Below are 13,998 nucleotides of genomic sequence, written 5' to 3' on the forward strand. Positions count from 1 at the left end.
TCCCTACTCACTATGTTATATAGTAGTAGTGGTTTATAAATATAAAATTTACTTTCCATAGCTTCCGAAACCACATTCATATTAAGCGACCTCTCACGAGACATGTCAGTGCTTAAATGACTATACGAATGAATGTTTTGATAATTTATGCCTTGGGAAACAAGTTGTATTGCATGATAAATTAGAGTAGTTAGGTAAACAATTCGTGACAACTGAAGATGAGTTATGGCGTAGTGCTTATTCATATATACCTTTTTAATTGAATTGAAGTGCGCTTTTAACCACTTGATTTCCAAATATGCGTAAATGTGAATTCTCCATAGTTGAGACAGTTGACCATGTTATGAGGTTAGTAGTGAAGTCAATCCCTAAATTATTCTCACTTTGATCTACACCTTTGTCAAGTTAGTTTATTTTCAGTTATATTGCAATTTAGAAATAGAAAACACCAAATCTTCTTTCTCTTGAATCAAATAAAGGTTAATTTTATACTTAACAATTCACCACAGTCTCTGAGGTTCGACACCCTCAACATAGCCCTATTCTCCAAGTATTCGTTATATTGCGAGTGGTTTTATCATTGATAATACATACATCACTTATGTTGTTGCATTGCCTCCTTCAGGATATGAGAGTTTCTTCATCCACTGCCACTCCTATTTATTGTGATAATATGATTGCAATCCAAATTGCACACAATGATGTATTTTACAAGCGCACCAAACACATTGAGATTAATTGCCATTTTGTTCATTATCATCTTCTTCAAAAGACTTTACAATTGCAATCCATTACTTCTTATGATCAGATAGGAGATATCTTCACCAAATTGCTTCAAGAATCTTGTTTCCAAACTCAAGATGACTTCATATAACCCTGACTTTGAAGGGGCTGGTAGAATATATTGTATACTAGGATTAGTGTTAGCCGTCTTTAGCTACCATATATGATTTACTTATTCACTACACATAACATGTCCTATGTAAACCCGGCTGTATTCATTATCATATATTTAATATACAATCATATATTTCTCTCTCTGCTTTAACTTCGTCAACGAAAAAAAAAATTATTTGAACCTTTTGTCCCTTTTCAAATTGCTTTCTCGCTGTATGGCCAAAATGCAAACTATGTCAAAACTCAAAAGAAACTAAACGGCTCTTTTTCATCATGACACCATGAGTTCCACGGATAAAGGGCGAAGGCAGATCCAAGGGTGGGCGAAAGTGGGCTTAAGCCCACCCCAAAAAAAATTTTTTTTTTTTTTTTTTACCATACTACTTTAAGCCCAGCCCAAAAAATAAAAAATAAATAAATAAATATATATATATATATAGTAATGGTAGCCCATCCCAAATTAGCCAGTCCAAAGTTAGCCCACCCCATTCAGAAATGTTGGATCCGCCCTTGATAAAGGGTCATTCTAATTCTCTTCAATATACTTCCTTCTCTGCATCATCTTTTTTTTCTTTTCTTTTTCTTTTTTTAATGAACATTTGAAAATCCAGAAGTCGGATAACTGCAGCGAAAGCGAATAGGAAAAGCAAGCATTGACCTGCATCCATATAATGTGCATAGGGCCAACTAGAAACACAGATCAATGCAAGCAACAATATGTTCTTGAGAATTTGAGCCTTGGTAAAATGAAAATGAAGATTCTAACAAGAAGATTTGGCTTCTTTTTTTTTTTCGCTGTGGACATTATAACATCAAAACTATACCAGAAGGAAAAGAATTGCTAAATGTGTTAAAGAATTACATAATTATATATAATAGTAGGAGCTGAAGTATACTCTTTCTCTGGACTCCTTACGTAAGAGTACAAGTTTCTATTTAGCTTGGATGGTCATCCCATAAATGATACTAAAAATTTAAGAAGAGAAGATTGAAAGACCCAACCAACACACAGTACAGAGAGTAAATGTAGTATACTGAAACTCAATGACAGACCAGTGATTGGCACAGATCTAGAAACTGATCATCATCACCTTCCCTTTTGGTTGACAATCTGTGAGAAGATATCAGCAGTGTTATCATCTGATTTCTCAGTTGTATCATTATCACTTCCGAGGCTTAGGGTGTTTCGATGCATTGCCAAGAAACTGTTGTGATCCATTTCTTCGAAATGCTCATACTCGATACTGCTTCCCGAATTAGTTGGTTTTGTGCTGCCATCTGGATTCTCTTGCATTTGGAGAGCAAACTCAAGATTCCACAGCACATCGCCCATGGAGGGACGATCAACCCCGTGATCAGCCAAGCACTTCTCAGCTGTCTCGGAGAATTTCTTCAAGCACTCAGAGTTTATCTTTCCCTTGAGTTGGGGATCAATGTTGTCCTCCAGCGCGCCTCTCCTTTGGCAATTCAGAGCCCAATCAGCAAGACTAACTTGTTCCTTGGGGAGGCTAGGATTGAGAGCTGGCCTGGCGCACAAGACCTCGAAAAGAACAACCCCAAATGAGTACACATCGGACTTCTCAGTCAGCTGTTGCCTCCTGAAATATTCAGGATCCAAGTAACCAAAGCTACCCTTCACCACAGTACTGACATGGCCTTGATTCATGTTGGGACCTGTTTTCGAGAGCCCAAAATCGGAAACCTTGGCAACCCACTTCTCATCCAAGAGAATGTTTGTGGTCTTGACATCCCTGTGAATGATGGTGTACTTGGCCCCGGTGTGCAGGTAGTGAAGTCCCCTAGCTGCTCCAATACAAATCTCCAACCTCTGCTTCCAAGACAGAGTAATTTTGTTACCCTTGTAGAGATGCTCCCTCAGAGTTCCATGTCCCATGTAGTCATAAACCAAGATCATTTCACTATTTTCTTCACAGAAACCAATCAGAGAAACCAAATGCCTGTGCCTTAACTTGGAAAGCATCTCAATTTCGGTCTGGAACTCATTAACTCCTTGCTCCGAGGACGGGTTTGATCGTTTGATAGCCACTTTCACATCTCCATCTACCACACCTTTATACACCTTCCCAAATCCACCAACCCCAATCACGTTAGACTCGTCGAAATTCTTGGTGGCATGCCGTATCTCCGCCAAGGAGAAGTAGCGACAGTTGCTGGCAGCATCAGATGATATTGCTGCACTGCAATGACTAGCTCCCGAGATTGTTGATTTGCTTGCTGAAGTATGGGAGTTGCCATAAATTGGCAGCCAACTAGAGGTGCGCGACTCGGAACCATTGGGGAGTTTCCTCTTCCTTTTGTGCAATACAATGCACACTGCAGCTGCTAAACCAAATGCAGCAGCTCCACCAGCAGCTCCACCGATTATCGCGCTGACATATGACTTCTTGGGAGCAAAACTCTTATCCCCCTCATCCAGTTGCTTCTTCTTCAAGTCCGACACAGTGGGATTAGGTCCTGCCAAATTGGAATTGGCGTCACTAACCTTGAAAACCTCCAACCCATTGAGAATTGCATCATAGTACTCAGGCTTGGCTGAGACAGAAGGATGAAGAGCCACCCAGAGCTCCTCATCTCCAGGTTGATCGTTAACATATATAGAGTAATCTTTGTACACTGGCACAGACTCTGATCCTTGTGCCCACGCTATCACATCAGCACTAGGCATCGCCGTGTTGTTGTTGATGTATATATCAAACACCCTCTGATTTTCCTTGTGCAATTGATACTCACAGAAATGCATCCTCACAATGTATGTGAAATTGGCATCAACATGGAAAATCCATGTGAGGTTATAGTTCATGGTGATGTTGGGATTCGGACCCATTGATCTCGAAGTTCTGTACACATCAAGCGGAGCAATTGACTCCGGCACATCATTGTACTTGATTGTGACATTACTAGGTGCCTCAGAGGTGACACCAAACTGAGCGCCGGAGAGATATGGTGAATCATCATACCAACTCCTGGTAAGGCCGGAGGAGTCATTGGTTGGAGGAATGTATTTGCCACCAACATTCAATCTGTACATTGTCTGAAAATTAGCAGCCTTGATGTCCGTAGACTGGTCCGAGAACCCCACCATAGTTGCAGAATCAAATAAGTCCGGCATCGGGATGACCTCAATGCCATTGACAAAAGCGAATGCACCACTAAACTTGTCAGAAGGCTTGAAGGTGATAGTCAGAGAATCCGATTTCAAATCAGCCAAGGAGAACTCTCTGACGGTGTAGGCCTGCGTGAGAGCTTCTGCTGTGATTGAAGCACTGAAATTGTTCAACAAAGTAATCCCTCCAGCCACGACAGAAAAGTAGGAATTGGAGACGTTGAAATTGCTATAAGCAGAAGGGTAGAAATGGAGTCTAAGCCAGTAACGGGAGGACGAGTTGACGGGGAATTGGTAAGAGGTCTCCGAGGTGAAAATCCTAGCAGTCATGTAGGGAGTTTCGGAAGGAAGTGAAGGATCTTGAGATTGAGCTCTGGCTGAAACTGACTTATCTGAGGATGGAAGATACTTCGAATCCGATTCCCATTTTCTGCCATCGCCATCTGTTCCACCATCCTTGGAGCCACAGCTCAATATCAAGGGCTTCGTGTCGGAGCTCTCAGCATGGAAGGAATTGAAAGCAAGAAATAGAGATATGATAAAAACCAAAATGTGGGTATTTGTGTGCATGGCTTAGATGGCTATGGCTTGCTGTCTATGAATACTCAAACGTTGAGAGAAACAATAATTTGTTTGGCGTACAGGAAAACAATAGGAGGACTCAAAGAATAGATAGATAGAGACTCTTAGAGAAATTAAAGTTCTCCTGTACGCCTGAAAAGAAAAAAAAGAAAGTCTTTTTTTCTGGGTTTTGTTATCTGGTCTAATTTATGGAGGACTAAAACTAAACCATCGCTTGATGTCCATGGAGGTTCAATTCATTTGAACCAGACAGGAAGAGATGGTGTGTTTTTGATGATATGCATGCATTGATTATTTTCTCTGGTTTTCTTTTGTGTTTTCTCTCTCCTCTTTCTCTTTCTCTCTCTCGTTTTTTCTCGGCCGTTCGTCTATTGCTGATGAGATTAGAAAGTAAGTTCGGTAGTTGGGTATGAATGGATGAATCAGAGTGAGAGTAGGGATTTTGAGAGTTAAAAGATTGGTGTTTCTAAATTTAGGAATGCCGGTGGAATTAATGGTGGGCTAATTAAAGCATCCTAGTCTTCTGCAATATATTTATCAATAATGTTGTCTATTTATGTACAATAATATCCCAAAATCTATCTTGGCTGTTCATCCCTTCCCTTCTGATCTGTCTCTCCCCAATATTCATGTACATAAAATGCAAGGGCTATGTTAACAAGTGCATATGGTTGTCCACATCAGCTAACATTGGTCTCTCATTTTCTAGTTTCTGAAAAGGAAAATGATATGGGGGCCAAAGGGTAACCTCCGAAAAAACGACCGAATCTAATAAGGTACGTCAGATTCTCTAAAACATCTTGAAGATTAAAAAAGTCATTACGTGCTCAGGTCACCCCCAAAAATAAATTAAAAAAAAAAAAAATTGTATAAGAAGAATACAAGGGAGGTAATGACACTATGAAGATGACCGGAAGATGGTGGATATATACAAATATATATATATATATATATATATACACACACACACACAATTACATATATGTTGGTAATAGATTATAAATATTTAAAGATTTTTTTCTACAAATTTCTCAATAGATTTAGGTATTACTCAATGATCTGATTTAAGAATTACATAATCATCTTGTATTCAAATCACGCACAAAAATTTGGGAGTAGTCGCAACATCACTCTTTGATTCAGGATTGGCTCTCTCTCTATCTAAGGTCTATCTAAGGTTTTAAATCAATTTTCTTCTCCTGGAGCAATCAAACCAGTACCGTGATTTAATTTGATTTAACAAGATAAAGATAAGTTGATTCCTTAAAAAAAAAGAAAAAGATAAGTTCTCTATAATTTTGGAGACTTCTGAATTTTTCGGTATTCCTTTTCACGATATACAATCACGTTCCTACCTCTCTCTTTTTTTAAAATTATTTCTTTTACCTACACGTAATAGGCTCTTTTGCTCCCTCACGCAAGAGGAGTGAGAATCTGACGTGGCCAAGCCATGTCAAGTTCGGTGATTAATTCAAGGGATACATTTCAGTTCCCCTATCACTGCTCTTCTGAAAAGCATCCTCGCCTCATGGGTTTCTAATTTTTTTCTGGATAAAGCTGTCATCCACCATGTTCTTGTTTTAATCCCGTATAAAATTTTCTCTCTTTTTTATTATTTTCTTTTCAATTTATTTATTTATTATTTATTATTTTTTGTGTGTGTTAAAAGTCACCTCTTTTATAATATTTAGTATTTAAATATCTTTTTTAATGATTTGATCATATTTTACTTTTAATATCTTCCTCCTTGTCTCCGGCATTTTTATGCAAAATTATTCTACCTCTTCTTATCTAATAATTTATAGATGTTTGAAGAAACTTATACAAGTCTATTTTCTCTTCTCTTACCGCTAAATATGCCTACTTTCTCCCTTTTTTTAGTAACCCTATCTTGTTAGGTGTTAATCAAATAATCATAAATCAAGAATATTAAAATAATTAAATAAGAATTTAGACATTGATGATTAAACCACATAGCACCTTTAGAATATCCGTGTAAGTGAGGTCCTGCAAAACATTAGAGTGTTTTACCCCGTCTGAGAGTTGTTGTCTAATAGGATAAAAACAACAGGGGGACGACTTCTCTACAAACAAATATACCTGAGTATCCCTTCCTATCATACCAAATAAGTTGAAAAACTATAATCCAATGGTATAAAACATACTCCCAATTAAACTATCAAATTGTTATACTCCCAATTAAACTACCAAATTGGAAAGTACAACTCAATCTATCAAGTATGAATAATCACATTGCAATCCTATTTTAGAAATCGTCGTGCATAGGACCATAAAATAATTTTTATTATTTATATATAAAAATTTCCAACAATCTCACACTTGGTCCATGCACTCTTAAGTTTTATAAAAAAATAACACTATGGATTGCAACATACTTTAGAAAAGTCAAGTGGCCACTCAATTTGATTTAGAAAAATAGAATTATCGAAATAGATGGATTGAAACTTTAGAACACTCTCCTCCATAGACTTCCTCAATAGTGGATCATAAATGTGTAGACAAGTAATATATTAGTCTTAACAGTTCCATGGTCTTAAAACTGATTCCATCTATGATTCAAGCAAATATAATGGTTACTGCATTTCATGAGATGTGAAACTGCATGTAGTCTAAACGCACACCTCACTATCAGTCATGTTTTATACCATTGCAATATGTCACCTAAACATATTATAGCAAACTGCCAACCTTTTGTTCAGTGTAAGGGTCTACCAATATGAAGCTAATCTCATATCTAGCCCAAGATATCCTCATGGAGTATGTATACTCCCACAAGCAAACTTCAATAATTATGTTTGAATTTACCGATATGGTGTTAATCTCATATCTATCCCAACAACTTCATGATGCATCATAACTTTATTTTGAATGGAAATAACTGTCACCATAAGGTGTGAACTGGAGGAAAAATAATTGTCACTACAAAGCATAAAGAAACTAACTACAATGTAGCATATATAAAAATAATAATGGATCTTATATCATAATGACTCTCAAACACCTATCCGAATCATGTGCTCTTTAAATACTTTATTATCTTCGGTTGAAAACCTTTAGTGAGAGGTTCTACAATCATTTTTCATATCTAAATGGGGAACCTTAATAGTACATTCCTTCTTTTTTTTTCACACACGAAAATATACTTTATGTCTATTTGCTTATTATACTTGGTCAATTCTTTATTTTTCAAATACTTAATTAGTTTAAGCCTTTAGAGAAAGTCCAATTACATGTTCTTTATTTGCTTATCATACCCATGTTCTTCATGTCAAAAAAACATTACATGAAATTCTCAATATCATGTATCACATGAATTTCATTGCTACCTAACAAAATATCATCAACATATAGGACAAGGAAAATAAAAATGACTCTCACTGAACATGAGGTATATGCAATTATCTACAATGTTCACTTTGAATGTTGATAAGTGCTAAAATGTTATACATTTGAGCCCTTAACTTGCATATTTTATTCTCTTGGTAATAGTTTTATTTGTGATTTTATGTTGTTTTAGTATTTTTCTTATTTTCAGGCCCTTAATTATAAAGTCAGTTAAAACCATAGGTTTTGTGTTTTAAAGATGATATCCAAAAGATTAGGGGAAGATCACATTCATTGAGCTAAGCAATGATGAAGATCCAAGTTCAATTAGATTTGGAAAAGAGCCCAAAAGAAGTCACATGCTGATGAGAATAGAAACAAGAAGAAAAGGAAGAATCCTTCTCCAAGTAGGAAATTCTTTCTTGATTTGAAAACTGAACCTGTTTTGGTAATCCAGTTGTATCTCCTTCTGTGAGTGTCAAAATGGGCTCAAATTTTATGCAGTTGAAAGGAAATTCAAAACTCTACAATGTTGTATTTCACGGAAATTTCGTGGAAATGAAGTTTACTATGTCAAAACTGGGCTGTAAGACAGCACGAATTTTAGAGTCTGAGTTTGGCAAATATGATGACCGTGTCATCTTTTTCCTTTTTTACAACATTCAATTTTTTTTTTATGTATTTAATTATTTATTTTTTTGTTCATTCCTTTTCTTGTTGCCTTAGGGTTTTGAGTTCGGAAATGTTTTCCGACATCGCCTGCATTCGCTTTAATTTAATTTATTGTTAATACCTAAATTAATTGAGTAGAAAAGTATACATGTTTAATTTCATTTTCTAGGGTTATGAATGTATAGTTTCTTCGAAAATATTTTTATTTTTTGGGGTGCTTTGTGTAATTAACTTTTTGAGATATTTTATCTTAAGGACCTTTTTGCAATTATTTTTGTGAGATATTTAAAAGAGGGACCATTTTGTAATTTTTGAAAAGTGTGACAAGTGTCACCTTTTCCATGGACCATTTGTTAACTTTTGGATAGAACACTTGGAAGCATAGGATGATGACAAGTGTAGGTTAGTGATTTAATCTTGTGAGAAGGCCTAGGATAATGACAAGTGGAAGGGTAAGATGTGTGTGTATGTGAGAAAGGTGGTGTTAGTATAGGTTTATTTGTTTTATAACCTTTTAGGTTAGTGAAAATTCTAGAGATTGGTTGTCTTCTTTATGCTCTCACCTAAGCTTCCCTGGAAGACTTGAAAACCTAGCCCTTATACCTTGAAATCAAGCACCTTCCCCTCACCTTTTGGTTTTGCACTTGGAAGACAAAAATTTCCCCTCACCCTTGTCTACCACATGCACCTTGTCTTGGATTTCCATTTTGCTTCCATTTTCCTTTGGTTTCTAGTGATACAATTCTCTAGTGAGGTAGAGGGTGACTTATGTTTATACCCTTAGTGTTTTAATGTATTTCTTGAGATTAATATACATTGTATGCATATTGTTTAAATTCTAGGGTTGCATATAGATGAATATTATATGTAACTAAACTAGGGTTTCATATTGTGAGATTTTAGTATGTGATTTAATTCTTGTATTAATATTACTTCATTTGGTGGAGAATTGAAATCTAGTAATTTATTATAGTGTAACTATAGACTTTTTACATGATTCTTGCCAATGATATAATTGTGAAATTGACACTATGTTGTTGCGTAATTAAGGACAAGAAACATACTTTATATCAGCATGAATGGATTCCTTAAATTGACAATGTTGTACTAGTGTATTTTCATTCACATTGTGAACTTTTCATTGCAAATGCCATTGTAGGTTTGAAGACTTAGAGTAGGGATTGTGTTGCTACATGTTTGAGGCCTACAATATTAGCATGATTTAATTCTTTATGTTAATAACCTAATGTTAGTATAAGTGTGTACAAACTAAGGACTTGATTGTGTAGCTATCGGGTAATCAACATTATTTTAGTATTGTAACATTATTGATATGTTTTCAATATGAGTGAATCATGGTATGTGTGCAACTTTGGCTATAGGAGCATAGTGGTCATTATTTTGTTCATGAAGTTCATGGTATTATAGGTTGTTTTTTATTTATCAATAATAAAATACCACTCGCAATAGTACGAATCCTTGTAGGATAGAGCTATGTTGAGGGGGTCGAACCTCAAGGACTGTGGTGGTTTATCGAGTCTTCAATTAATCACTATTTTAATTAAGAAAGAAATTTGACTTCTTGTGGTGTAATAATATAAATAGAAAATAAATAAAGTAAAAGAGAAGATCAAGGGTAGAGATACTTAGAGATTGACTTCACCACAATCCTCCTATATGGTCAACTGTTCAACCTTGGGATTTCAACAATTTATATACCATATGAATTAAACTCAATAACATTCATTTAATTCAGTTTTAAAGAAAGATGTTTCATGAATTTTAATTAACTATAACCTATCTGCGGTTAGTATGGATTATCCACCTACCTACTTCTAACAAAATTTGCAGTATAATTCATCTTTCCTAACCATAGCTTATAAAAATATTCATTCATAAAAAATGTTTGAACACCATTACATGATCTCCATTCTTATATCCGGCAGGGCTCCGCCAGATACCATCCAATAAGAATGAGTTGAGAACAGTTTATAAACAGTCATATCTAAGACAATGTAATAACTATTTAGAAACTATTAATTCATTAAAACACCAATTGAGTTGGCTCAATTGCTCAAAATCATATAATCAAAGTGTATAAATTATTAAATTCCCAAAGTATAAATAATCAAACCATAGTAATCGGATCGGGTTACATCAATACCCTAATAGAGGAATTAGCCACTCATAATGACGCTAGATACTATCTGTGTTAGTGTAGTTTTCATCGTCAAGGTCTGCACTTCTCTCTTAGGGACTTCCTTTCAAAACCCTAAAAGCTGCCTTGAGAAAGAGGAATATGATTGATGGATGGGACCCTTAATGTGTCTTCTCCTCTTCTTTTATAGTGGAGAATAAGTCTCAATCCCCTTTGGATTGGTTTTCTAGCTTTTGGTAACAATTGGGCCTTTAAGAAAATAAAGAGAGGTGAAAATATATAATTCCCATATATATTTTAACTTCCAGGATGTTAGAGCTCGAGCTCTAAAGTCAGGGCTCGAGCTTTCAAGTACAAAGCTCGAGCTTTCAAGAACATACCTCGAGCTGAAGCAATTTTGACCCATTTAGAATTCGAATTTGGAGTTGGCTATTAGATACAAAACATCGGGCTTCGAGTTTTCTTTCCAGAGCCGCTGAGTTTGCTTAATTTGGAGTTTCGAGTCAAAAGTTAGGCCCAAAATACTAAAGTAGGTATAGAGTTTTCAGCAATGCCGAGCCCTAAGTGGTTGTGCTCGAGATTTCTGAGTTGGGTTCGAGCTTTGAGGCTTAGGCTCGAGCTCTGGGAGCAAAATTTGTCCAAAACGTCTTTTTATTGATGGTGCTCGATCCCTCCTTTATGGTGCTCAATCCCAAGGTGTTGGGGTCGAGCTCTGGAACTATGAGAGGTGTTAGTGCTCGATCCCTGAGGCTTGGCACGAGGTCCTGGGAGCTTAGATCAACATTCCAACGCATCATCTGCTCAAGCTTTTAGGCAAATGCTCGAGCACCCTGTGGTTGGGCTCAAGCTCTGAGAGCTTTCTTGCCTTGATGGAATTTCTTGTTTTGTGCTCGAGCCATAGAACTGAGGCTTGAACTTCTGAACTTGAACTCTTCTAAAATTCACTATTTTGGCTCCCAGCTTACTTTAGATGATCGGCAACGACGCGATAAATGTTATTATCATTCTTTTCATCATAAAAGCTCGATTTTAACTGCTTCTTTAGGAAAACACCTAAAACATGAAATAAACATAAATCAATATAAAATAAGATAAATGTATCACTTTAGGTCTTAACATACGAATATTAAGGGGCTCGAATATACAATATTCAGCGCTTATCACACCCCCAAACTTACATATTGCTAATCCCTTAGCAAGATAGAACTTAAAAAGGTGCTATCATGAGAATCACGATTGCATTTAGCCTATGCAACCAGCCTTTAAACCCCCAGGTTACCCCTAGTGGACAAGTTGTAGTCTCGTGAGGGTTTCTAGTAAAGATACCCACAAACTTCTCAAATCAATGCCTTAATTACACGGTAAGCTCATTCAAACCTGTTTTTATATCATAATATCCTAGCAATGCATCAATTAGTCAATTACAACAAGTATAAAGAACTATATTAAACAGGAAAAATCACCAACTCTCAATATCATATCAGCAGCCATGGTCCCCATATGTCAATTTAATCACATGTTTAATAATCTCGATCCCCAAAATTCTTTTAAATAGTGAACTCACAATTTTAAACATGTGACTTACTATCCATACTTATATCTAACTCATGATATTCCTCAATTCACAAGTAAATCTTTCAAATTGTGATCCCCAAGGTATTTTTCCTAATTTTTTATAGGTATGCATTTATTTCATTCATCACTCAATTAATTTTTTTCAACTTTTTTTTTTTTTTTTTTTTTTCAAAAGGGTACTGTGCAATGCTCAGGTCTATTAAGCTTTTTAAATCACTTCTGTAACGAGTTTTCAGCCAATAACTCCGAAACCAGATGGCTTTAGGGCATTAGGTGTTAAAACACCCCTACGGACCTAATTGCTCAAGTAATCTAGGCAACCTAAACTTCTTATGTAACGAACTTTCAATCGATGACTCCCAAACCAGATGATCTTAGGGCATTAGATGTTAAAACACCCCTAAGGACTTAATTGCTCAAGCCATTTAGGTACAGACCTAAACTTGACCCTTTGTTTCTCTCTTTTCATTTATTTCTTTCACATTGGTGAAGAACTTTTTTTTTTTTTTTTTTTTCTTCATTGCATACATACCATATTATTTCTTTCATAATTTTTTTTTTTTTTTATACCTTGGTTTTCAAAATCATCAAATTCACCTACTCATTTCAGTTTAACACAAATCAGAATAAGATTTCAAGTTTATACCCCACAGAATGCATATAAGTGTGAACATGTGCAAAGTGAAATATTCTAGGAATCAAAATCATCAAATTGTAACTATCCTAACAAAGTGGACCACAGACCACCAACTGATATCAAAAATTTTCAAAAATACCTATTTAGCATGAATTCAGCATACAAGCCATCTTAAACTAATATCAGACTGCATATGGACATTACAACAATCAACAGACTCTAAATCATGCTTAAAACAATTAAAATGCATACCCTTGTGCATATTCTATCAACAGAAAATTTTTAAAAGGCACCGCGTTACCCCCAAACTTAAGATGCACATTGTCCTCAATGTGTGAAAACAAATGTAAAGTTAGAAAGATATTACCAAATATGCAGAACCAGCAAAGATCATTAATTATATCATAGAGGATGAAATCATCACCTCACCCCCAAACTTAGTCCTTTGTACCTGACAAAATAATCATACTCCACATCACACATCAGAGTATTAAGTGTATGGAGTAAAAAATATAGATATATATATATATATATATATTAATTAAAACAAAACAAAACTAACCTAATCTAAAAATAAAATAAAAGTACAACAAAAACTAACCGTTTTTTTTATTTTTTATTTTTTTATAAAAACAAACCTAAACTAACCTAATCTTAGAATAAAAGAAAAATACAAAAATAAACTAAAAACCTAGAAAAATAAAAATAAAAATAAACTAATCTAAAAAAGAAAAATAACTAACAAAAAAAAAAAAAAACTAAATAGAAAAAAATTAAAATTAAAATAAAAGAAAAATAAAAATAAAAAATAAACTAATCTATAAGTGCCAAGTTTAACGTCTCTAGCAGACATGGGGGTGACTCGCTAGTCAAAACTATCAAAAACGGGATACAGAATATCCACATTTAACCTCTAATCAATTTTCCCCATTACCTCCTCACTTACAACATTGAAATCATCTTCCAAAGGAATAATTTGAAAATAAATGGAAGATTTAATGTCGTTCC

General features: G+C 35.2%; 1 protein-coding gene across 1 annotated transcript; it reads right to left on the reverse strand.

Moving 5' to 3' along the window:
* Positions 1-1,758: 1,758 nt before the first annotated feature.
* On the reverse strand, positions 1,759-4,591 carry LOC132310081 (receptor-like protein kinase ANXUR1). The gene has a single exon (XM_059808316.1). It carries the CDS (start codon positions 4,589-4,591, stop codon positions 1,985-1,987), a length of 2,607 nt encoding a protein of 868 aa, XP_059664299.1. The 3' UTR covers positions 1,759-1,984.
* Positions 4,592-13,998: the final 9,407 nt, after the last annotated feature.

Source organism: Cornus florida, unplaced genomic scaffold, assembly GCF_030987335.1.
Source record: "Cornus florida cultivar Cherokee Brave unplaced genomic scaffold, ASM3098733v1 CherokeeBrave_3.0.0_Hap2_Chr05, whole genome shotgun sequence".
NCBI classification, from domain to species: domain Eukaryota; kingdom Viridiplantae; phylum Streptophyta; class Magnoliopsida; order Cornales; family Cornaceae; genus Cornus; species Cornus florida.